The sequence below is a fragment of the Dipteris shenzhenensis genome, chromosome 29, assembly GCF_047967505.1.
Source record: "Dipteris shenzhenensis isolate YYH24624 ecotype China chromosome 29, Dip_SZ_1.0, whole genome shotgun sequence".
NCBI lineage: Eukaryota > Viridiplantae > Streptophyta > Polypodiopsida > Gleicheniales > Dipteridaceae > Dipteris > Dipteris shenzhenensis.
In genome coordinates, this window is record NC_141624.1 from 47,435,052 (window position 1) to 47,462,608 (window position 27,557).

The following is a 27,557-nucleotide window of genomic DNA, read 5'->3' on the forward strand; positions in this document are numbered from 1 at the left end:
ACTCAAACACTTCATAGTGTCGATACATATGTGTAAAGTAGCTAACATTGTTAGTGTTCTCTCTGAACAGTTAACGGCAGGTGGAGACCATGCAATCTCCATATTGCAAGAAAATCCAACTCAAAACCCTTCAGAAGCCTGGGCTCTGCCACAGTCCCCTCACGTTCATTTATGTAGCCAGTTTTTCATTCCATATGAATTTCGCTTTAAAATTTGTTATTTGATTCATCTCACGTCATGGTAAGTCTCCCAAGCTGAATCCTAGCTTCTATGTACTTCTCCTATTAATTAATTTCTCTCTTGCCCTATTCGCTTTTGTGTCAATTAATTCGTGTTGACCATATCTTACTTATTTGCTTCTCCCTCTGCTTCCGTCCCACCCTTAGCCCCTCTCCCTCTCCTTCTCCTCCACTCAACCCTTGCCTCTCCCTCTCCATCCCTTCCCCTCTCTCCCCCTTCTCCTATTTCAGTCCTAGAGAGCCTTTCACGGGCCCTCCTTCTCGCCCTGCCTTGGGTTTTATAGCACCTCAAAATTCAATCTGGGTTTCCTAATCAACTGTCTTGTAAACAATAGATATCCTCGTGGTTGCTTTATTGTCAAGATGCTCGACCTTAATTTCCGAATGCTTAATTCTCTCTTCTTGAACCTTGCCTTGCTCAGCTCAAGCATTTTTTGTCCCACGGAGAGCAAGGTTACGATTGTTTTGTACATTGATGCTTCCTTTTTAATTTTGCAGCTTTTTTTGGATTTTGCACTTCTAGGATGTTTCTCATCTATTGACGTAGCTCTTTTTGGGTTAAGTGATCTTGAGAAGAAATTAATCCCTTTTCCATTTTATCCTTGAAAGAGATTTAGGTCCTGACCCCTTTGTTAACAAAGCCTCGATAACGTGAAAAGACCAAAGCCTGCTTCACCGAGGACGAGCTTCCTTGCATCATAATCATATCTACATTGACTTACATATCTCTCCACAATGAAGAATATTTCATCTCATTAAAAGTCTATAATATGATGCTGTGGCAAACTGTGAAGCTCACATGCTATAGTGCATTCTATTAAGGCATTCAAAAAACTAAATTTTCAAGCTACACACAGCTTTCTTTTTTCTCCCGCACCTACGATTTTAATGAGCTTGGATTTTGAAAAAGAATGGCTGAAAATTAATCAATTCTAGAAGAAAGCATACAGCTTCATCTCCAGCTTCAAGTAATTTTGTGGCAAGCTCAATTTGACCAAGTGCTTCCACCTGCAATACGATACAAAGGTCAGTCTTCAAATCGAAATGAACGCACAATATGCATAAGCGATGCTCCCTAGGAATCCCCTCTGCTCTGCCAGATAGCAAAGGTGACACAACTATGTCTAGTAACAAAGAGTAGTCAGCAAATCAAGAGAATAAAAATTAAAAAGCCAACCTTTAAGTAAGAAACCAAGAAAATTCAACCAGCATGATATCCCTTGCTCTAAACTGACCTTCACTCTTTTAAATAAAATTCCCAATAAAATTTAACCACCATGATTTTCTTTGCTTTGTTATCCATACCCCTTTTCAAAGGCACTATTAGATTTCTCCATGACACAAACAAAGTATCATGAACAAAATTATTGAAGGTTTTGATGGTTTTACAACACACCAATAGCCACATTTACAGATTAATTACAATACATGATTTAAAGACTAAGTATAAATACTTGTTGCATCCCGCACATTCAAGAAGCCTCAGGAGTAGCTAAACTAAGCAAGTAGTATATCTATGAAGACCTCTCTGCAGAGTAGAGCCTAGAAATTTACTATGCATGCATTCGAAAGTCTGCCTTCAAACAATCATCAAGTGAGAGACCAACTTGGAGAAAGGCTGAATGATTGTGTACAAGCCAGAGTATGGTTATTGGATATTTGAGGGGGCCGCAACTCTTGTGCTAGCCTTCAGGTCTAGTTCTCTGTGAAGCTCACTACTCACTGAGAATTTCTGTTGCCTCGCAAGCTCTCCATCTTGACAAAAGATTTGAGTGTATTTTGTTTCTGAAGAGTCTATCTTTGGCACTTATCTGCAAAGGGGAGGCCAACTCTAGTTGCACATATTTTGTTCCTGACGAGTCTATCTTTGGCACTTATCTGCAAAGGGGGTGGCAACTCTAGTTGTGCAAGATAATCTTTCAAATCTTTCAGGTGCAATAGTAGTGGTCAAACTTGATGTAAGTTTCTTATTCAAGAAAGCATATTTGTTCTCCCTGTTACTCTCCAAGCTTGGTGTAGGTGTTCCTTCAAAGAGGTAGTTGTTGTGCAAGTTAATCTTTCAAATCTTTCAGGTGCAATAGCAGTGGTCAAACTTGATGTAAGTTTCTTATTCAAGAAAGCATATTTGTTCTCCCTGTTACTCTGCAAGCTGGTGTAGGTGTTCCTTCATAGAGGCACATTTGCTTCTCTTTTTTTGTCTCATGAAGTTCATCACATCTCAGACTCCTTAATGACCAGCTCTAATAAAACCCTTGTGTTTTGAAAGGATTTTCAATAGCTTTTCATGCAAGTGGATCCTGTCTTGGCTCTCAACAGTAGATTGACAGTCTAGGATCATAGACGACCAGTCAAAATTGTAATTGCATGTATTCAACGTTTACTAATTCCTTAAGGTCCTAAAGAGTGGCTAAATTACTTACTGGTGCCACTTAGCACACGACGTGTGGCATGACAAACACCAATCACCTGGACAAGTGGCATCGATCACCCTATGACATGTGGCACAGGTTGTGTTATTTGACGTATGACACATGGCAAGTTTGGCTCATGAGGCTTGGCCACACTTGCTAATTGACCATGGCAATCCTATAGTGGTTCATAGCATGATCACAGGACTTCAAGGATATGAAGTCCATAAGGCCCAAAGCCTCAAAACCTGGTGTAACTCATGGAGCTAGACTAGTGTTACAACTTACAATCACAAGAAATAAAGAGAAAATATTTTATTTTGACTCCAAGATGTGTAACCAGCCTTCGGAATCTCCAAAGGGCAGTGAACAGTTAATAACCAGCAAATACTTAATTAGAACTTTCCACAGCGAACCAGAACAACTTAGAAAACAGCAACCAAGAGCTAGATCAGCCTTGTCCTGCAAAAGACACCACATTGGCCCTAAACTTAGCGCCCCTTTTGGTATTTCTTTATCTTTTATTCAAACAGCATTCAAATACAAAGAAAACATTGTCGTGCGTCAGCCCAAAGACGACCAACTGAATAATCCATTCACATGCACTTCTGTCCTGCTATGCAATCACAGAAAGGCATCCCAGTCTAGTGCAACATCCCATGGCAGCCTTTCTTCCGATTTTGGCTGAGGGTTCTAACTTGGCTACCCGTCAAAAGGGAGTTCTGGCACGAGAGAAATCAGCCAAATCTGTGCTGGCAGCTCTGATACCCGTCAAGGGAGTCCTGGCAAGACGCAGTTCACCAGAACCTTCCCGAGAGTTGTTTTCTGAAATCGCAATTCACCAAGGTGCCTTCCAAGACAAACGTTTGCTGTTTGTACGCTCATCCAGGGCTGTATCAGTTCCCAGGCAGGTCGATTCACTGTCCTGCATGCTTCCAGGGCTGACCCAGTTGATTTGCAGATTGCAGGAGCTTAAGAGGGCTGGATTGTGATTGCGCAATTTGGCAGGGGGCTCTTCTGGTCAGTCGCTTCCAGTTTCGCACCTATTTGGGCTGCTCCGGTGCCCTCTAGCAGGTCGCCTTCAGGTTTTCTCTTCTGCCAGGCCATCTAGGGCTTGTAGGATTGGCGATTTTCTCCTTCCAGGGTTGCTTTTGCTGATTTTCATGTTCCCGAGTGCCAGAGAACTGGACCCGAAACCCGAGCCTTCTGATTTGCTGATATCTTTTCGGAGGGTTTCCTATTGCCTCAGAACCTTCAGATCCTATTGCTTTTTTGTAGCTAGCCTTTGTGTTTGCCAGGAACAGCTACGGTTAATTGTTTTGCTCTCCTAGGAAAGGAGTTTTTGCAATCTAGGACCTGGTAGGGCTCTTGGCTGGTGGCAGATCAGAGAAACTGGCTCCTAGAAGGTGTGTGGATAGCTGGGAAGCAAGAAAAACGAGATTCCCCTCTTAGATAGAACTAAACCAGCCCCAACTTAGCCCCCAATCCACTTGAGCCAAGAATAGTTGCCTTTGCTTACCTTGCAAGTCACTCGATTTTTACCCCTCTTTAACCCTCAGATCCTTTGCCTTGGCCCATGGAATTAATCTCACTGAAGTGTCCTTTACAATTTTAATCAGTTTGAGGCTAGGTCAGTCACCGTAAATTCCTAAAAAATAGAAATTTACATCTCCATGAGAGACCCCCCTCCTCAAACACAGCAAACATCCTCGTTTGCTAGTTCAAAACATGAAGCACAAAAATAAAAAAACTGAAAATGAGGGCAGACTGTCAATATCATAAGTACATGTTCAGATTATTAGAATTATTATTATATTCTAGGCAGTGGCCAATGTATTGTAATGAGTAGGTTAGGGGCACTTTTTCCTCATTGAGGTTTTTCCCCTAACCACAGTCCAATCCCTAACTACGATTAATGGATAGAATAGGGTTTTGTCACTTAGACAAAACCCCTCACTCTCATTTTGATACTCACTCTTCTATTTAGTACACTTACGTTTGCTCTCACTCTTGCTCATTGCTCACCTTGCTCTTACATTTGGTATCTGAGCGGGTTGTCCTTGCTAGTGCTCCTGCTACTCCAAGCACTCTTGGACTCACTGTAAGTCAAATTGCAGACTTTTGCCACCTTTTGCATATTTCTTTGTAGATTTTTGGGCATTTGCAGAGCATTGTGGTGCATTTCAAGCCTTTGATAGGCTGTGACAGTAATTGTCACTGTGGGCAGATTTTCTTTGGCAGACTCTAGTTGTGCATTTTACATCCCAGGAAGGGATTTTTCTTGTCTAGTTTGCTGTGTTTTTTGAGTTTATTTGGCAAAGATGGCTCACAATAACCCCAATGAGGTGTTTGGAGTCCTCACACAGAAGGATAAGTTGGATGGCACCAACTACTCCTTGTGGAGTTTTATGGTACGGAACATCTTGGTTGGTAGACATCTCTGGGATTATGTCAATGGAGATGAGATTATGTCGCTACACCTGTCACTCCTACAACTGGAGGCAAGGATAGAGGTCAAAATGCAGTACAAGTAATTGGAGCAGCTGCTGCTCCAATGGCTCCCATAGCAGAGCAGAAAAGATGGGATTCTAGGGATGCACAAGCTCTTTCTGTGATTTCTCTTTCTGTCAAGAGATTCATTATTCCTCACATTCGGTCATGCAAGACCTCAAAGACACCTTGGGAGATTTTAGAGAGTATGTTTGCAGCAAGAAATGATGCCAGAGTTTCCTTCCTGAAAAGGAAAGCTATCTCATATGCATATGGATGAGGGAGATTCCATGAATGCTCACCTCACAAAGCTTCAAGATTTGAGGGAGCAGTTGCTAAATATAGATGAAGTAATTTCACACATGATTATCACCACTCTGAATTCTCTTCCTGAGTACTATCTTGGTTTCCACATCTCGCTGAATTCGTCATTGAGGGGAGGCAGCAATCCTCACTCTTTTCACAAGTTGGTAGGACTTCTGTTGCAGGAAGAGCAGACAAGAAGAAATATGGCAACACGGGCCGACGGGCATGCCATGCTTTCTAAGTTAAAGCCCAAAGGAAAGGGCAACAAAAGCAACATGCCAATCAACCCGCACACCAGCATAAAGCTGATTCAGGACAGCCCTCTTATAAGGCTAATGGTGATGCAGATAAGCCTAAAAAGAAGGGCATTTGTCACTACTCAGATGCATCAGCTTCTAATGCACATGATGGAGATGTTACAGCCAACTTTGTGCAAGAGCACTATGCCTTTTTATCTTGCGTTTCAGATTTTTCAGTGGATAGTTCAGATACTGCAGCCACTATTGACGATCCATATGCTTTCTTGACTTGCAACTATGACCCTTCAAAGGATGCATGCTCTCTCTGTGTGAATGAGACACTGAATACTTGGTATTTTGATAGTGGTGCTTCTAAGCACATCACTTCTAAGAAGAGTCTTTTTGCATCTTTGCATCCTCCACCTACTAAAAAGAAGGTGACATGTGTGAATAATTCTTCTTATTCAGTATGTGGAGTGAGGGACATCATCCTTACATCCACTGACGGCACAGATTTCAGAATTACAGATGTTCTTTATGTGCCAGGTATAAAGAAGAATTTGCTTTCAATAGAGGAGGATTTCAGATTATATTCGATGATGCTAAGTGTGCAGTCAGAGACAAAAAGAATGACTATGATTTATGTTGTCTGGCACTTTGTATCGGGGTCTTTTTTAGCTTGACATATATGAGAAAAGATCCGATCACTTTCAGTGAGCACTCCCACTGCTGCGATGTAGAATGCAGAGTTATGGCATGCCAGGTATGGGCACATGAGCTATGGCAGCTTAATGACACTTCAAAAGCATGCTATGGTTGATGCATTACCCCCTTTGGAGTCACCACCTCCTCATGCATGTGAGGGTTGCATCCTTGGCAAGATGCATAGATTTCCTTTTAAGAAGGATGGTGCAGTAAGAGCTACTCCATGAGGACACCTGCTTTTGATGGTTATCTCTATTATGTTACATTCATAGATGACTTCACCAATTATACTTGGGTCTATGGTCTCAAGGCAAAATCAGAAGTGTTTATGTATTTCATGAGTTTGAGGCATTTTCAAAGGAGAAAGGTATCACGCATCAGCTTAGAGTGAGGCTTACACCTCAGCAAATGGCAAAGGTAAGCACAAGAAGCGCACTCTTATGGAGATGGATAGATGCGTGCTCACAGGTTTTGGCTCGAAGGCCTCATGTGTGCAAATTATGTTTTGAATCGGGCTCCCACAAAGCCTTTGAAGACAATCACTCCCTATGAGGCATGGCATCGAAGAAAGCCTTCAGTGGATCTTTTCAGAATTTTTGGTTGTGTTACATATGCCCATGTGCATGTGGAGTTTTGACACAAGTTGTCCGATAAGGCACTTAAATAATTTTTTGTTGGGTATAGTGCACAAAGCAAAGGCTATCTGTCTCTACAATCCTGCTTCTTGCAAGATTTTTGTAGTAGAGTTTGCCTGGCAGGACTTGTAGTACAGTAAGGCACGCAGGGGGGGCTCTTTCTGTTGAGACAGGTTATGCAGATACTCTTCTTGATGAAAAAGAACCCGACTCTTTTGAAGAAGCCAAGGATAATGTGCATTGGATGCATGCACAATGAATTGCAGTCCATTGAGAAAAATCATACATAGGATGTTGTGGATTTGCCACCAAGTAAGCATGCCGTACCAAATGGGTTTTCAAAGTGAAAAGGAAGCCGGATGGGTCCATTGATAGGTACAAGGCAAGGCTGGTTGCCAAAGGCTATGCACAAAAGAAGGGCATAGATTATGAGGAGACTTTTGCTCCTACATCCGGGATGACCACCATAAGGTCAGTTATTGCCATGGCTGCAAATTTTGTTTGGAATGTTCATCAATTGGACATAAAAAGAGCTATCCTTAATGGGGACTTGCAGGAAGAGGTTTATGTCAAACAACCTCCTGGATTTAAACTTTCTGGCAATGCACTTCAAGTTTGCAACCTGAACAAAGCTTTATATAGGCTGAAACAAGCCCCATGTGCATGGTATGCCAAAATTGATGCAATCCTGGCAAGGAAGGGGTTATATAATAGTCCCACGTAAAGCACCCTCTACATCAAGAAGGATGGGGGGTATATTTTGGTCATCATTCTTCATGTAGATGACATGCTGCTCACAGGGTCAAATGAGGAAATAATTGCAGATTTCAAAGCTGAGTTGAAAGCTGAATTTGACATGACAAATTTGGACATGTTAAATTTTTATTTGGGAATCCAGTTTATACAAGACAAGCGTGGCATCGTTATGTCTCAATCCAAGTATGTGCAAAAGCTCTTGGATAGGTTCAACATTCATGATTGTAAGCCTATAGCCACTCCTATGGAGCCGGGGCTGAAACTTACTATATGGGATGCAGGTGATTCAGTGGATGTCACACTTTACAGCCACGTTGTTGAATGCCTCATCTATTTGTGTAATACTAGGCCCGATATTCAGTATGCAATATCTCAGGTGAGCAGATATATGCACAGCCCAAAGACTACACTTTGGCAGGCTGTAAAACGCATCTTCCGTTATTTGCAAGTCACAAAGTCCTATGGCTTGATGTTTCCCAAGAGGGGTGACTTGCAGATGTATGCTTACAATGATTCAGTTTGGGCTGGAGACTATGATACCAGGCAATCCACTAGTGCTAATTGTTTCTTTGTGGGCAAAGCTTGCATTTCTTGGCTGAGCAAGAAGCAATCTACAATGGCTACTTTCTCATGTGAAGCTGAGTACAGGGCAGCTTTCACAACGACAGTTGAATGTGTTTGCCTGCGTCATTTGTTTGCTGATCTTCGTCTCTTATTGGAGGGTCCTTCTCCAATTTTCACTAATAGTCAAAGTGTTATAGCAGTGGCAAAGAATCATGTGTTTCATGCTCACACGAAGCACATTGAGGTTCATTATCATTATGTCAGAGAGAAGTTGCATGCACGGAAGATCAGTATGATCTATGTGTCAACACATGACAATGTTGCATACACCTTCACCACAGCACTTCCATGTGAGAAATTTGAGACATTTCACAATGCCCTAAACTTATCTCCTTTTGGTGATTGATCGCTACCTTATACACCACATTGCCACTGCAGGGGGGTGTTAGAATTATTATTATATTCTAGGCAGTGGCCAATGTATTGTAATGAGTAGGTTAGGAGCACTTTTCCCTCATTGAGGTTTTTCCCCCTAACCACAGTCCAATAGTGGATAGGATAGGATTTTGTCACTTAGACAAAACCCCTCACTCTCATTTTGTACTCACTCTTCTTTTCAGTACACTTACGTTTGCTCTCACTCTTGCTCATTGCTCACCTTTCTTTCACACAGATATGTGCAAAAATGCATAAACAGCATCGAAAAATCAAAAAATATATACGAGGTATGGCTTGGTAGAGCTCAAGATAACCAGGCATTCCAGATATATAAACAGAAATTGACAGTGACTAGTACATTCATCCAAAAGTCTCGCGGCAGATATACCGTCAGCAAGCTATACCTCGGGTGAGACCGATAGTGTCACCAAGCGACTCTAGATATCAGGAACGGTATGAACCAAGGGAGCGGAGGTGCTACCCCCCCCTTGAGCACAGAAAATGCTCCAAACACACGCATTGCTAAGCCTGAATGAGCCCCAACCAAAGTCGGCCAAGCTGAAATGCCTCTAGGTAGAGCTGCAACAACTCAAGTGAATCTGCCAGTTCACCCTTTTCCATCCACTTCGCATCAATAGCTGGATAATTTCTGAATTTAACCAGATAGCCGCAGATAACTCTACCTTTTACCTTTGTGTTCCTTGTGTGCCAAAGTATATCCGGAATGGGGAGTGGCTGTAACAGTCTAGGGGTTTTCTACATAAAAAGAACTGAAAACCCAAAAGCCTCAAGGCTATCACTGCAAAGAGCTAGCTGTCCAAAAATGTCAGCAAATATTTACAAATAATATTCTGCAAATTTCCAACCCAAATCAAAGGGCAAATGCAGATCTAACCCAAATGTGACTGTGTCAGGCAATGTTCACTGCAAAAACAGCAAATCTGGCAAAAGCCTTGGCCAAATTTAATGAAGGCAAATAGGCCAAAAAGAGGGCAAATACAGAAAAGCCCCAAATTTTACTGAGATTTTTTGCAAATGTGACCCAATGTATGAGAATCTGACTCAATGTCCTGCAAAAGTAACTCAATGTCTTGCAATCTGACCCAAATGTACTGCAAACAAACAAGAGATTGCAGCCCAAATCCCAAAGCCCCAATGTTCTTGCAAGAAATTGCAACCAAAGAACGTGAAAAGAACTGAAAACCCCAAAAAAATGCCAATGTCCTGATTCACAACCAATGCCAGCAAGTACGGATTCTGACAGCAGTTTCACACGTGTGAAACCGTACGGAATACCTAGAGCATGTACAAGCTGTACGGATCTGGTACGCTGTACGAAGTAGATACTCTGTACGAAACATGTACACTGTACGGAAGTTGTATGGGGCAGGTACGTCTGCTATACGGAGCACATGCACAGTACGATGTACGGAATAACATGTAGTCTCCAACTTTGTATGGCAGATCTTCATACGTGGCTGTACGGCAAATGTACGGAACATGTACATGACAAGTACGGAATACAACGTACGACTATGGGAAGTGCAGTGCAATGGAGCACAGTACAGTGCAGTACGAAAGGCAGGTACGAAAGTACGACGCAAGTATGTTGATTGTGCGGGCTGTGTGTACGAGCGTCTGTACAGTCGTATGGACTATACGGATGGAGGAGCAGTTAGGCTGAGAAGAGCTGGTGCAAGTTCAAGAGCAGAATATGAGTTAAAACATAGCTCTCATACCACTGTAGGATCGTTAGATGAAAGAGCAAGTGCGAGGTGCAAAGAGTCGATAGATTCAGCCGTCACGTCAACTAGAGTATGAAAGAAAAAGAGTACATGGTACTTGTAGCTAGACCTAGACCCTAGGACTAAGTGTCCTAGGTGTCACATAGGACTAAGTGTCCTATGTGGCCTAAAAGGCACTAAAACTATAAGTGCCTATATCTATGCCTACAAGGCACATACCATGGCCTATAGGGCATCACTAGAACCACCAGAAGATGGTACATATACTACATATGCTTGACTGACAAAATCTCTTGTTCTAGCTATGGTGATGCCATATAAGCTACCATTCTCTACCATCTTGTCAATGTATAATAAGATTGGTGGTCAAAAGGTCATCATCCTTACAAATTCATATTTGCCCTATTTCAAGAGATGTTTTCACGCTGCTGTTTGGAAAGTACACAGAAGAGGACGAACTCTCCATACTCTTTTTTCACATGTCACTAAACTTATTAAGACAGGTCCCCTTTCGCTACAATTAAGCCCAAACCCAAAAAAACAAACTAAAAAATGTACTTCATATAACACGTCACCTCAACTATATAGTCCATGTGACATACAAGACAATAATCCTTCAGCCATTTATGCCCCATAAAAATATGTCGTTCATTGAAAACACACAAACCCATTTTCAACCTCCACCTTGGATTTTTGTTAGCTCCTTTTTGAGCTGTTTTTTCTCTCATGCATGACATGATGCACTCCCGCATTTGAGCTTGCTCTTGCGGCTTTCATTCATACTTAATCAAGTAATCTTTTTGGGAAAAAAAAAACACACAAACCTATCACAGGTACTTGAAACGACTGCACGAGTATAAATTGCACAGATTGTAAGAAGCATACCATTTCTAGTTTCGTTTTTAGCTGTTGATGAGTATTGATGATGAAATTTCCTGATTCAATGCCAAAAAACAGACTTTAGCACAATAACAGTTCCATTGCTTACCAGCACCTTATAGCTTCAATGTCCTTTGCTATATTTGATTTAAAACTTACTCATTTTTTGGAAGCCAAAGCCATGTGGAATCACTGTATAAAAATCACTGCAAGAGATCCACATAATAAAATTCATCTCTCTCTCTCTCTCTCTCTCTCTCTCTCTCTCTCTCTCTGTGAAACCAAAAAGGGTATTTCTTCCACACACAAAGTCACCACTTAATCAATTGGAGAAGAACACAATCACACCACGAAAGCGACAGCAGACTGGGTACAATCTCCCCCCCCTAGATGAGTGGCTCACGCTTTCCCATCTAGAGTATTTATGATACTTCATAAAAGCACCAAGGAGCCAAAATTATCCCTCTCATCCAAAAATGAGGGATTTGCTTTACATAGCCATCTTAGGGCCCAAAAATGAATTATGTCCACTACAGAATATATTGCTCAAACTTGCAATAATAAAACAAATACAAAATTGGCCCATGGCCATATATAATGCGTTGTGCGACACCTCGATCGGTACCCTCGCACTAACTCCAATCCTCACTATGAGTTTCATTACCTGTACTCAAGCCGCCAATTACATTAGTTATTAACAATCGATTGAACGAATTACCGAATCAACCGATCCCAACATAACCGCGCTCAAAGCACAATAATCAAGCACAACACCAATAACACTAACGACATCAGTATTAACATGGAATCACCCACAATACCGATCATCTAGTATGGCAAAATACAAGCTAGTCAGGCGTGCCCAACTAACCACACAAAGTATCCACTAGGACCCCCGCCGCGTCCGGTGCGCTCCTATGGAGTACTTTGCCATAGTCACACTTGACTAAAGTAAAGCAAGATATATCAGAAAATATAATTTGCGTAACATCCCTCTTGCTTGGATTGCAACTGACCTCAGTTGCGTGTTCGATTATAGAAACTAATGAGGGAAAGTTCAAAAGAACCGCTCAGGCATCCACTGAGCATCATCCCTCGAATGATTCTTAAATTTGAGCAAGTATTTAATATAGACATTTCCTTTTCAGGTCGAGGTCTGTTGATGATTAATAATGCATTCGGGTTCTAGAATTTCTTCTTCATCAATAATCAATGGAGCCTCTTCATAGACAGGATGAATAGGTAAAGGTCCTTTGAAAGGCTTTAAGAGGCTGATATGGAAAGCATTATGTATTTTCCAATTATCAAGTAATTCAAGCCTATAAGCTAGATCATTGATTTTCTGAATCACCTTGAATGGTCCATAAAAACGTGGTGACATCTTGATTACTGGCCATTTCTCAACACTCTTCAATCTTCTTTTCTCAATCCGAAGAAGTACATAATCGCCTTCTTTAAAAAGCATGTGTTCTTATTAGCTTGTTTTGTGTACTTCTCTTGTGCGATTGCAATGGCTTCTCGAACCTCTTTGAGAATATTTTGATAGTCATGGGTAAATACATCTGCTGCCTCTACTCTATGGGTCAATCATGTGATAGGAATAGGTAAAACCTTCCCATAGATAATCTCAAAGGGTGCTCTTCCAGTTGTAGAATGAGGAGTATTATTATAAGCAAATTGTAAGAGATGAATGTATTTGTCGCAAGTCTTTAGTTGACTTCCTGCATAAGCTCTTATCATATCCAGAATAGTACTGTTTGTAACCTCAGTTTGTCCATTCGATTCTCGATGAAAGGCTGATGAGAAATCTAACTTAGTGCCTAGATTATGAAATAATGCAGTCCAGAAATTACTGCAAAACTTCGAATCTCGATCAGACACTATAATGTTTGGCAAGCATCAAACACTATAATCTTTGGCAAGCCATGATGAACAAAGATATGCTTGATGAATAAATGTGCAGCTTGCTGAGCTATTAAACTATTCTTGCATGGGATGAAATAAGCTTGCTTACTAAAGCGATCTACTATCGTCCGGATCATATCATTTTGATTTGTTGTAGTAGGAAAACTTATTATGAAGTCCATAGATATTTGTTCCCAAGGTTGCGTAGGAATAGGCAAAGGCATTAGCAATCCTGGGGTCTTTCCTTTGTAACTCTTGATCTTCTGACAAGTGATGCATTCGGATACAAACTTAGCCACATCTTTTCTTATAGTAGGCCAATGAAATTCTCTTGCTATCACTTGTAAAGTGGCAGTCACTCCCCTATGTCCCATATATGCTGGTTGGTGCATTTCCTCCATTACAATTTGTCTAAAGGGTCGAGTGATGCATAATTTCTTTTGATAAAAGAGGTATCCATCATTGCATGAATAGTCCAACATAGGATTCCAATTATTAGTCCCTAATTTGTTCCATATATTGGAGAAGTCTGGATCCCCTAGATAACATCATAAGAAAGATATTAAACATTGATAAGAATTCTTCATACCTTCAAAAGGCTGCGTCTCTACAGCAGTGATGTGATTAATACTTGGCTTTCTGCTAAGAGCATCAGCAACTACATTCTCTTTTCCAGGTTGATACTGAATAATGGGCTGAAAACTCTGTATAAATGATGCCCACTTGATATGCCTATCGGATATAAGTGGCTGAGTCAACAAATGCTTGATACTTTGCTGATCGGTTTTGATCAGAAACTCAGATCCCATCAAATAATGTTTCCACATTCGTAAGGCATGCACAACAACGGTTAGTTCTTTATCATATGTGCTATAATTGCATTCCGCTAGTTTTAATTTTCGGCTCTCATATGCTATTGGATGTCCATCTTGCATTAGCACGGCTCCAATTCTATATCTAGTAGCATCGGTTACAACTACAAAGAATGCTCTAGAGAAATCGGGTACTTGCAACACAGGAGCTTGTGTGAGAGCTTCTTTCAAAGCTGTAAAAGATTTATCTTGATGCTCAGTCTGAAGGTCCGAGACGAAAAGAGAGAGAGAGAGAGTGCAGGTACAAGATCGGACCTTCAAAGCGAGAGAGAGAGTGCAGGTACAAGACTGATAGGTAGTCACGTCAAAAAACTTGAATAACTTGAAAACACACAAGTACAAAGTACTTGTACCTAGACCTAGGAGTAAGTGTCCTAGGTGTCACATAGAACTAAGTGTCCTATGCGACCTCGAAAGCACTAACACTATGAGTGCCTACACTTATGCCTACAAGGCACATACCATGGCCTATAGGGCATCACTAGAACCACCAGAAGATGGCCTACAAACCTCCCTCTATGGGATGGGCTGAAGCACTTCGACCTTGGAACGAGGAAGTGTCTTTGTAAACATATCTGAGATGTTGTCCTCTATGGGAAGAGAGGACAACTCTATGTCTCTTGCTGACAACCACTTCCAAACATAATGATAGTGATGCTTGGTACGCGCATGAAACACTGGGTTACGCGCAATGGCCAAAGCACTCTAGCTGTCAGTGTAGACAATAGTGAAGGATGTCTGGCAAATACCAAGATCTGTAAGTAACTGTCGAAGCCAAACACACTCTACTGTAGCGGTGAAAGCTGCCTTGTACTCAGCCTCACAGCTAGACGTGGCAACTGTCGGTTGCTTGTTGCTGAGCCAAGAAATACATGAATTGCCAAGCACAAAACAATTGCCAGTATGTGACACTCTGGTGTCGGAACATCCTGCCCAGTCACTATCCGTGTAAGCATGCATGGTAAGTGAACCCTGATCACCGTAGAAGAGGGCTAAATCCTGAGTGCCTCTCAGATATCTGAAGACTCTCTTCACTACCTGCCAATGCTGTGAACAGGGCATGTGCATGAATCTGCTGAGCTCAGATACTGCATACTGTAAGTCAGGTCTGGTGTGACATAAATAAATAAGGCATCCAACAGCCTGCTGATAAAGAGTGATATCACATGGTGGGCTCCCATCATGAGCTGAGAATTTGAAGCCAGGGTCCACTGGAGTAGAGATTGGCTTGCAATCCTCGAACTGAAAACGATCAAGGAGCTGCCCAATATACTTGGACTGAGACATCATGATACCCCCCTCAACATGAGCAAACTGAATGCCCAAATAATAATGGAGCCGTCCCATGTCTGACATGTCAAAAATCTGCTGCAGATCAGCCTTGAAAGCTGCAATTTGCTGAGTATCTGGGCTTCTGATAAGCATATCATCCACATATAAAATCAGCACTAAAAAATCAGATCCACCCCCACGGAAATAAAGAGTGGGTTCTGTGGGACTATTCTGAAAACCAAGGGATAGTAAGTGTGCATGAATTTCGGCATACCATGCCCTGGGTGCCTGCTTCAAACCATAAAGGGCTTTTCTAAGCCGGCATACCTTATTTTCAGAATTAACAACCTGAAAGCCAAGAGGTTGTGTGACATAGACTTCTTCCTGCAGATCCCCATGAAGAAAAGTGGTCTTGATGTCAAGCTGGTGCACTTGCCAATGATGATGGGCTGCAATGGCCATGACACATCGAATGGTATAATCCTGAATGTGGGAGCAAATGTCTCCTCAAAGTCATGCCTTGTTGTTGGGCATACCCTTTTGCAACAAGACGGGCTTTGTATCGATCTATGTTGCCATCATATTTCCTTTTTAATTTGTAGACCCACCGCGTTCCAATGGCATGCTTGCTGGGAGGGAGATCTACTAATTCCCATGTGTCATTTTTGGCAATAGATTGTAACTCAGCCCTCATTGCATCCATCCACTCTTTGCTGTCAAAAGCATCTTTATGGCACAGAGGCTCTTCATTGCAAGCTGTAGCAAGGAGTGCAAACTCAAGAAAGTGACCATGCTATCTATTCCCTGATCTTGTCCAGGCAGCAAAAGCCTGATCTTGTTTGCTGTCCCTCAATGTATCAAGAAGCCATCTGGGAACTTGCCTTTGCTGTGCATTGACAGCTCTTTCTTCAATGACTGCATCATGAGTAATGGGATCATTTTGTGCCGGAAAAGAAACCTGCAAATCAGCATGAGGTTGTGGCTGATTATTGCTTAGTGGAGGGCCTGCAGGAGGCTCATGTTGCTGCTCAAAATCCTCCTCTGATGATGGCAGAGGTAACCAAGATTCAAAGGCATCAAACATGTCAACATCTGGCTTTGCTTTGCAGTCCACAAGAGCAGAAGCTGAATGTTCAGCAAAGATCACATCTCTATTGACAATAATCTTCCCAGTATTTGGTTGATATAACCGATACCCTCTGCTCTCCTGGCTGTAACCATTGAATATGCATTTGATTGCCTTGTCATCAAGCTTATGTCTCAGCTGAGATGGTACATGAACATATGCAAGAGACCCAAAAACTTTCATGTGTGAAAGTGAAGGCTTCCTGCCTTTCCATGCTTCATAAGGTGTAATAGTCTTTAATGCCCGTGTAGGTGATCTATTCAGCACATAGTTGGCACACATTACTGCATCAAGCCAAAATTTATTGGGCAAAGACTTGGCCTTAAGCATGCATCTGGCCATCTCCATTGTGGACCTGTTTTTCCTTTCAAAAACAGGATTCTGCTGAGGAGTGTAAGGAGTAGTCCATGAGTGAATAATGCCCCGTGAGGATAGAAATGCATCAAACTCCTTTGACATATACTCACCCCCCCTTTCTGTGTTGAGGGTGACAAGCTTGTTTCCTAATTCATTCTCAACCATATGCAGCCATCTCTGAAAGCATAAGAAAAGCCACAGACATCAGCCTGTACTAGCTGCAATTTCCTTTGTGAGAGTTTTGGACAATTCTTTTGAATAGAAAGTGCAGCTGGATGATGATCAAGGTGATAAAGCCCTTTTTGCAAAGTGCCAGTGAGAACTATGGCATTGTCATCACGAAGATCATATACTAGGCATCTGTAGCCATCAAAAATTACTCTGAAACTTGAAGTAGCAATTGCTGAAATTGAAATCAAGTTGACTTCAATGCCAGGCACAAAAAGAACATTTGTCAGAGTGACAGGATGGCTGGAAATGGATGTGAGCTGCACATCTCCAACTCCTTTTACAGCATATGAAGCATTATCAGCACATGTAACAGCCCCCCCTTGAGGTGCATCAGCTAGAGAATGAAACAACTATCTGCAAGATGTGACATGCTTGGAAGCACCACTATCAAAGTACCACGAATGAGCATCATTAGCAGGAGAGAGTGCATCAGCTTTGGAGGGATCAAATGAGCAATGGACAGCCCATGCCCAATCATCCTGAAGAGCATGTGCATGTGAAGCATCTGCTGGCTCATGAGATTCAATGGCATGTGAGGCATTAACTGTCAATCCTGCTTTCTTTTTCTCCAAAGCAATGCGCTTCCTGCATTCTGAAATGTCATGTCTAAGCTTGCGACCATAGTTGCATCTTTTCTTCTTTCCCTTACCTGCTGTATTTTTAGATGCATGGGGGGAATTGCAGCTGCTATGCATAGAGGAATTGCAGCTGCTGTGCGCAGATTTTGGCTTGCCCATAGGCTTGGAAGCCTTGCCTCTTCCTGTCTGTTGTGAAGCAAATGCATGATCAGGAATAATGGCTTGTCTATTAGCGCTACTTTGCTCTTCCTGCAAAAGCAAAGTAGCTAGCTGGTCAACAGAATAGTGGTCTGGATTACCCATGGCCACTAATCGAAGGGTTGTAGCAAACCCTTGATATGTATCTGGCAATCCATTCAATGTGGTACTGACAAGCTATGAATTTGGCACCACCTCATCAATTTTGGCAAGCTGTTCCATGAGGTCCTTGACCTTTGTCAAATATGCATCCATTGACTCAGCTTCATTCATATTTACTTCCTGTAATTGCCTTCTCAAATATGCAACACGAGCTTCATTGCATATCTGATAGAGAGAAGCCAATTTATCCCAAGCATCCTTTGCTGTCCTGCAAGACCGGATGTGTGGAATAATGATTCTCTTGCATGATAAAGCAATGCATGAATGTGCATTTGCATCTCTTGCATCCCATCTTGACTGTTCTTGAGTTGGAAGAGCAGCAACAGGAGTGCTAGAAGATGAGGCATCAGGAGGAGTACCCCCTGCAAAAGAACCAGCAATAGAAACAACCACTGTAGCATTGGCTGGCCTCAAATCAGCCCCAGAAACAATATTGCACAAATGCTTTGCAACAAGAATATGTTTCATGAGATAAGACCACATCGGATAGTTGGTGCCATCCAACTTATCATCTTCACGAAGAACTCCAAATAAATCTTGATTGTTCCCAGCCATAGCAACTGTGATACCTTGAAAAAGACCTAAAATCCCAAAAGCCTCAAGGCTATCACTGCAAAAAAGGCTGGCTGTTCCAAAAATGACAGCAAATATCTGCAAATTTCAGACCCAAATCAAAGGGCAAATGCAGATCTGACCCAAATGTGACTGTGACAGGCAATGTTCCTTGCAAAAACAGCAAATTTGGCAAAAGCCCCAAATTTATTGAGGGCAAATAGGCCAAAAAGAGGGCAAATGCAGAAAAGCCCCAAATTTTGCTGAAATTTCTAAACAAGAATTTGCAATCAAAGGAGGTGAGAGGAACTGAAAGCCCCAAATTTGTCAATGTCCTGCAGAAGCCCCAAAACTGCAAATGTTTGTAGATGACTGTAGGTAGAGTCGCACGTGTGAAACTGTACGGAATACCCAGAGCAAGTACATGCTGTACGATCAGCTGTTCTACATGTACATGTGTACGGAAAGCTGGTACAAGCTGCTGACGACTGATCTGTAGGTATACATGTACGGAAGATCATACGAAAACATGTACCTTGTACGAAACATGTACAGTGCAGGTACCTTGTACGGAGTTCCTATGCAAATACACTTGTACACAGAAGTTTCTGCACAGGTATAGTTGTACGGCGAAGTTTCTTTGTACTGAAAAGTTCCTGTGCAGCTACGATTGTACGGCACAGGTACCGTTGTACCGCGAATCTACCACTGAAGGTACGGCGATGCAGGTACGGACGTGCAGTACGGCGATGCGACGCGCAGGTACGACGACGTGCAGTACGGACGTACAGTACGGCGATGTGACACGCAGGTACGGCGACGTGCAGTACGGTTACAGGTACCAGACCTTCCGACGACTGTACGGAAGGGAATGCAGTTACACCTTTGGTTTGGGAATCTAAATGCCTGGATCTTGGACAGCAGCTGAAGAGCCTCGAACAGGCTGGAAATGTGACGACCAGCAGAGCAGCAGACTCCCAATGAGCAATGGGAGACTCCAGGGCTGACTTGAGCTGGAAGACAAGAGCAATACCTGCTCTGATACCACTGAAGGTCCGAAACGAAGAGAGAGAGAGAGAGTGCAGGTACAAGACTGATAGGTAGTCACGTCAAAAAACTTAGATAACTTGAAAACACACAAGTACAAAGTACTTGTACCTAGACCTAGGACTAAGTGTCCTAGGTGTCACATATGACTAAGTGTCCTATGTGGCCTAGAAGGTACTAACACTATAAGTGCCTACACTTATGCCTACAAGGCACATACCATGGCCTATAGGGCATCACTAGAACCACCAGAAGATGGCCTACAACCATAAGAAATGCTTAGCTTTTCTAAGAAGGTCTATCAATGGATGTGCAATGTATGCGAAATTTCTGACGAACTTTCTATAAAAGCTACACAATCCCAAGAATGATCTTAATTCATGTATATCTCGGGGTTTAGGCCATGTGACTATGCACTCAATCATCTTTGGATCTACTCGAATCCCATCGGCGGATACAATGTGACCCAAATACTCTATCTGTTTTTTAAAGAAACTGCTCTTTTCACAATTTATGTATAATTAATTTTCTTTCAGGAGTGAAAAGACTAACTTCAGATGTTCCTTATGCTCCTTAATGTCTTTGCTAAACACCAAAATATCATCAAAGAATACTACCTCACAATCTTGGTATTTAAGAAGGATTCGGTTAATCATTCTACTAAAAGTAGCTAGAGTATTAGTTAGCCCAAAAGGCATAACTAGGAACTCATAATGTCCCGTTTTAGTTCTAAAGGCAATCTTGTATATATCCTCTTCTACCATACGAACTTGATAATAGCCGGATTTAAGATCTATCTTACTGAAGACCTTGGTCCCTTTCAATTTGTCACGATAGTCTATGCACATTCGATAGGTTCCATTTTTCTTTTTGACTAATAAGACAGGTGCTCCATAAGGAGAACTGTTGGGCCTTATCAATCCTCTCTCTATCCGTTCCTCCACTTACTTTTGAATTTCCTTTTGTTCTAGCTAGTTGACTCTATACGGAGCTTTGCAAGGTGGAGTATTGCCCGGTAGGATTTCTATCCTATGATCTTCAGGTCGAGAACATGGTGGTCCACGCGGTAAACCTTCCAAGAAACAATCAGAAAATTGAGAAAGAAACTTTTGGTGTGTAAGCTTACTGTTTGGCTAAGTAGGCCGTTACCGTATTCACCAAAATTAAATATCTCTTCTCACGTTTTCTAATTGCTCTTTTGGCTTGTGTGTGGTTGAGTAAAGGACTGATCTCAGGTTTCATGGAGCTTTTCAGACATATTTCTTGTCTGTCCTTCTCAATCCACATCTGATGTAAATCGTAATCTATCTTAGGATTATATTGGTGCCTCCATGGCATTCCTAAAATGATGTCCACTCCTTGTAGGGGTGCCACTAGAAAGTCTCGTGTATCCTTGTAGGGTTTAATTGAGATTTTAAGATTCTTGACTTCTCTAGTGCAATTTTACTTTGTTTTGATAAAAGCAGCTTTGACCTTATAGTGAGATGGGAAAGACACTAGGTTTAGCTTTACTAAGGTTCTTTCCGAAATGAAATCATGTGTACTACCATCGTCATGCACAATAACAACCTCTTTGCCATTAATGAAACCCTTCATCTTTAGAAGAGCATGACAATTATACTTACCTCCCTCTTGCTTGGCTGCTTCATCGTTGATCATGTGCACTTTCGCCGTCGGGGTCTTCTTTCTTTCAGGACACTCAGTGGCTATGTGTCCCACCTTGTTGCACTTGAAATACCTTATTTCTTTCTTTGGAAAATTCCCACCGTTTGGCTTCAAAGAAGAATCTGTCTTCTGTGGAACAAAACCATTTTTAGATTTAAAGAAGAGTTTTTTATCAAATCTCTTTTTCTTATGGAAGAGTACATGCCGTTCTGAATCTTTCCCTTCTTTTGGGATCCCATTCTTTCTTTCACAATTGATTGCAAGAGAAATTGCAGAGCTCAGTGAGCGAGGATGAAACATGATAATCTCGGCTCTCAACTTAGACTTTAGACCTGCCACATACTTCCTGCGTTGATCTCGCTCATTAACTTTCTCTAAGGACTCTAATTGGATCAACGTTTGCCAAAATCTATCAGTATATGTGAAGATCGTTTCGTTATCAAACTGCCTGAAAGTATCCCACTGTTGTCTAGCTTTTGCTTTGAAATGTGAGGGAAGAAAATCTCTCTTGATGAGCTTTTGAAAAGATTTCCAAGATTTTGGTCGCCTTTTACTATGCTTAGTGATGTTCCACCAAAGTGCAGCACTCTCTACTGAATGATTTGCAGCACATTTAATCTTATCTTTTTCAGAGAATTTATCCCCTAAAAAATAATCATCTAGCTGACTGATCCAAGATAAGACAGTGCGTGCTTCTTTCTTTCCATCGAAATTTTGAAATGAGAAGCTTTTCTACTTATCTTACTCTTTTTTCTCGAATTTTGTGCTCTCAGTGTAGCTTTGATTGTCCTGATAATAGGATCATCGTCACAATCATCGTCGGATGACTCATCATCAGATAAATGCCTCTTTCTTTTTTTACCATTGATTTTCTTTTCCAATTTCTCCCTATGCTTACGCTCATTGGCCAACTGTGCCTGAAGTGCATCTAGTTGCTCTTGGAGCGTGGGTGGCTGTGGCTGATGTGCCATGATAATTGGGATAAATATAAATAAAGCAGAGTGGAGAAAAATAAGGATACTAAGTGTATGAAAATTTAAACGGATGAAAGAAAAATGTGACTCAAGTGTGGGGTGAGAAATGGATGGCGGAAGATACTAAGTATATGGAATATAAAGCAAAAGAAATCACTTATCTCGCTTTTTGATCGAAGGTAGAAATCACTAGAGTAAGGAGATATGTGACCGATGATGTCGCTCATAGTTGTCTTTGCGCTCGATTGATCTCCAATTAATTGCTCGGTGATTCGTGGTTCCAAATCGCCTTCTTGATTCAAGTGCTCAGATTTGGCTATGGTCTTCGCCTTGTTGAGCTCTACTTGCCCATAGGAGCCCCGTAGCTCAATTGGTTAGAACGTAGGCTCCTCTTAGTTATTGCGGGCTGATCATGGGCACGCTGTTATGCTCAGTGCTGGCGGGTGGCGCCCTACCCAAGGCAGGTCCATGGGCAATGACGTCCATGAATTAAGGAGCAGAGACTGCGTGGGCATGCCTTCAAAGATGATGACGAGATGTACAGAAAGCTCTGGAGTCTCGATTTTTTTTTCCTTTCTTTCTTTCTTTCCGTGAGCTTTCTCTTCTTCATCCTTCACAAGAACTTCTCCTTAACTTCCCACACGTCCCACGAGGTAGCCTTTTTCTTTCACAAGCCGTGAAGCATACCCTGAGCTCTGATACCACTGAAACCAAAAAGGGTATTTCTTCCACACACAAAGTCACCACTTAATCAATTGGAGAAGAACACAATCACACCACGAAAGCAACAACACAATCTCCCCCCCCCCCCTAGATGAGTGGCTCACGCTTCCCCATCTAGAGTATTTATGATATTTCATAAAAGCACCAAGGAGCCAAAATTATCCCTCTCATCCAAAAATGAGGAATTTGCTTTACATAGCCATCTTAGGACCCAAAAATGAATTATGTCCACTACAGAATATATTGCTCAAACTTGCAATAATAAAACAAATATAAAATTGGCCCATGGCCATATATAATGCGCTGTGCGACACCTCAATCGATACCCTCGCACTAACTCCAATCCTTGCTATGAGTTCCATTACCTGTACTCAAGCCGCTAATTACATTAGTTATTAACAATCGATTGAACGAATCACCGAATCAACCGATCCCAACATAACCATGCTCAAAGCACAATAATCAAGCACAACACTAACGACATCAGTATTAACATGGAATCACCCACAATACCGATCATCTAGTATGGCAAAACACAAGCTAGTCAGGTGTCCCCAACTAACCACACAAAGTATCCACTAGGACCCCCGCCGCGTCCATTGCGCTCCTATGGAGTGTGAGTGGAAGGGTGAGAGCAAAGTGTGAGAGCAGGAGAGTGAGCTGAAATCAATAGTTGCAATAGAAGAGTGTGTTACAACTGAAGTGAGTGATAGGTTTTATCTAAGTGACAAAACCTTATCCTTCACTAACCGTAGTTAGTGAACTAACTGTGGTTAGGGGAAAAAACCTCTAAGTGAGGGAAAAGTGCCCCTAACCTACTTATTACATTACATTGGTCAGTGCTAAATTATAACAATAATTCTAACACCCCTCTGCAGTGCCAATGTCATGTACAAGGAATGATCAATCACCAAAAGGAGATAAGTTCACGGCAATGCGAAATGCCTCAAACTTTTCACGTGGAAGTGCTTTGGTGAAAATGTCTGCAACATTGTCATGTGTTGACACATAGATCATACTGATCTCTCCTGCATGCAACTTCTCTCTAACGTAGTGATAGTGAACCTCAATGTGCTTCATGCGAGCATGAAACACAGGATTCTTTGCCACTGCAATAGCACTCTAACTATCAGTGAGAATTGGAGAAGGACCCTCTAATGAAAGATGAAGATCAGCAAATAAACGACGCAGCCAAACACATTCAACTGTCGCTGCGAAAGCTGCCCTGTACTCAGCTTCACATGAAGAGGTAGCCATTGTAGATTGTTTCTTGCTTAGCCAAGAAATACAAGCTTTGCCCAAAAAGAAACAATTGCCACTTGTGGACTGCCTAGTGTCATAGTCTCCAGCCCAATCTAAGTCACTGTAGACATGCATCTGCAAGTCACCCCCCCTGGGAAACATCAAGCCAAAAGACTTGGTACCTTGCAAATAACGGAAGATGCGTTTTACAGCCTGCCAATGCATAGTCTTTCGGCTGTGCATATATCTGATCACCTGAGAAACTGCAAACTGAATATCAGGTCTTGTATTGCAGAGATAAATGAGGCATCCAACAGCCTGACTGTAGAGTGTGACATCAATTGATTCACCTGCATCATGCATTGTCGGCTCCATGGGAGTAGCTATGGGCTTACAATCCTACATGTTGAATCTGTCCAAGAGTTTCGGCACATACTTGGATTGTGACATAACGATGCCACTTTTCTCTTGAGTGAACTAGATCCCCAAATAAAAGTGTAGCAGCCCCAAATCTAACATGTCAAAAGTGGTCTGCAATTCAGCTTTAAAATCTGCAATATTATCTTCATTTGACCCTGTGAGCAGTAAGTCATCTACATAAAGAATGATGACTAAAATATCCCCCCCATCCTTCTTGATGTAGAGGGTACTTACAGCTGGACTATTGTGCAGCCCCTTGCTAGTCCAAAAGGCATGAATTTTGGCATACCATGCACGTGGGGCTTGTTTCAGCCCATACAAAGCTTTATTCAGCTTGCATACCTTAAGTGCATTTCCTGAAATTTCAAAGCCTGGAGGTTGTTTGACATAAACCTCTTCCAACAAGTCTCCATTAAAGAAGGCTGTTTTAATGTCCAACTGATGAACATTCCATTGAAAATTTGCAGCCATGGCGATAACTGACCGAATGGTTGTCATTCTGGATGTAGGAGCAAAAGTCTCCTCATAGTCTATGCCCTTTTTCTGAGCATATCCTTTTGCAACCAGCCTTGCCTTGTACCTATCAATGGTCCCATCTGGCATTCTTTTAACCTTGAAAACCCACCGTGTACCTATGGCATGTTTACCTGGTGGCAAATCGACAACTTCCCATGTCTGATTTTCCTGAATGGACTGCAATTCATTGTGCATGGCATTCATCCAATGCACATTATCCTGTGCCTCTTCAAATGTCTCAGGTTTCTCTTCATCAAGAAGAGTACCTGCATAAGCTGATTCAAGTGAAAGAGCACCTCCCCCATGCCTTACTGCACTCCGAGCTCTGCCAGGTAACAATTTCTTGCTGAACAACCTGTTCCACTGCTTGTGGAGGTGGTAAGACATCCTGTGGCTGAATCGGAGCATGTGGAGGTATCTGAAAATTTTGATTTGCATCAGATATATCAACAGAGGAACCCAACGCAATGGGTAGTAATCCCTCAAAGACATCATCGGAAGAAGTAGGCAAATTAAATTCAGCTTGAGTGTGAGCTGAATTTTCTGAAAATATAACATCTCTACTGACAATAATCTTGCGAGTAACAGGATTGTAGGGACGGTAGCCCTTGCTCTCTGCACAGTACCCAACAAAAATGTATTTGATTGCCTCATTAGACAACTTATGCCGAAACTCAACGGGCACATGAGCATATGCAAGGCATCCAAAAACACGAAAATGATCCACAGAAAGCTTTCTCCCTTGCCAAACTTCATAGGAAGTCTTGGTCTTTAAAGCTTTTGTGGGAGCCCGATTCAAAACATAATTGGCACACATGAGACCTTCAAGACAAAATTTGTGAGGCAATTTTTTGCTTTTTTAACATGCATCTATCCATCTCCATAAGAGTACGATCTTTCCTCTCAGCTTTGCCATTTTGCTGAGGAGTTAGACTCACAGTAAGCTGATGTGCAATGCCTTTGTCTTTCAAAAATGCATCAAAATCTGCAGACAAATACTCCCCTCCTCTATCTGTGCGTAATGTCTGTATCTTGAGTCCTGATTCATTCTCTACCATGGCTGCAAAGTGTTTGAAAACCATAAACACTTCTGATTTGCGTTTCAGCCCATAAACCCAAGTGTAGTTGGAGTAGTCATCTATAAAAGTGACAAAGTAAAGATGACCACCCAATGATGGAGTCCTCATGGGAGCACATGACTCCTCGCCAGAAGTGGTTTGAGAGCATCACACCTGGTCATGGCAGACAGGTTACGTGTGCCAATGATGCTTTTCAAGACATCATCGGAGTTCGGCACATTCCTATTCAGCTTGATAATGGGAAAGTTAAGTATATCCGAGATGTTTAGTATGCTTTAGATTTGAGGCAAAATCTGATTTCAGTTTCAAACATTGCCCATGATCAACATATGTTGGTCGAATTTCAGGATAACCAATGTAGGATCAAGGATCCAAAGAAAGGGTATGAGGTTGTAGCAACAGGCACATATGACAGAGGCTTATACAAGCTTGATGCTCAGCCTTATGATCAGAAGGTATTGGCTGTAGCAAACACTTCCCAGGCTGATTTATGGCATGCCACGTTTGGACATGTCCATCACAGGGCATTGTCCTACTTGTACAACAATAATATGACTCAGGGAATGCCAAAATTGCAACAACCAGCAAATGAAGTGTGTGAGGGGTGTGCACTTGGCAAATTGCATCGCTTGCCATTCAGTAAACAAGACAAGAATTGGGTCAAGGCAACCAGAGTGTTGTAGATAGTGCACAGTGATGTATGTGGCCCCATGACCATTCCCATGCATAGAGGAGCAAGGTACTTTGTGACCTTTATAGATGACTTCTCTAGGTTCACATGGATTTTTTTCATGAAGGAAAAATCTGAGGTGTTCTATTGGTTTCAGGACTTTAAAGCTATGGCTGAGAACCAAACTCCAATTCTAGAATTGGAACACTCAATTCAGATAGAGGGGGAGAGTGTATGTCACATGCATTCCGAGATTTTTGAAGCAGCATGGGATTAAACATCACTTGACATGCCCTTACACACCACAGCGTAATCCACTCTTTGAGAGGAAGAATCGTACACTCATGGAGATGACGAGATGCATGCTGAAATTCAAGAGAGTCTCAAAGGCTTTTTGGGGAGAAGCAGTTGTGACAGCCACTTACATTCAGAACAGATGCCCTACCAAAGCTTTGGTTAATGTGACTTCATTTGAGGCTTTGCATGGCTTTAAGCCAAAGGTTGGTCATTTCAGAGTTTTTGGCTCAGTGGCATATGCTTTGGTTCCAGATGCACATCGGACAA

General features: G+C 42.0%; 1 protein-coding gene across 4 annotated transcripts in view; it reads right to left on the minus strand.

The window, feature by feature from the left end:
- The window catches only part of PARP2 (poly(ADP-ribose) polymerase), a 108,155-nt gene that overhangs the window by 34,505 nt on the left and 46,093 nt on the right, over window positions 1–27,557 (minus strand). For all 4 annotated transcript variants that reach the window (XM_087400392.1, XM_087400393.1, XM_087400391.1 and 1 more), the window contains exons 10-12: window positions 11,564–11,610; window positions 11,411–11,460; window positions 1,188–1,247 (exon numbers count right to left, since the gene is read on the minus strand). In XM_087400392.1, coding sequence (XP_087256518.1) covers window positions 1,188–1,247; window positions 11,411–11,460; window positions 11,564–11,610 — 157 coding nt within the window. The remainder of the gene's footprint in view (window positions 1–1,187; window positions 1,248–11,410; window positions 11,461–11,563; window positions 11,611–27,557) is intronic.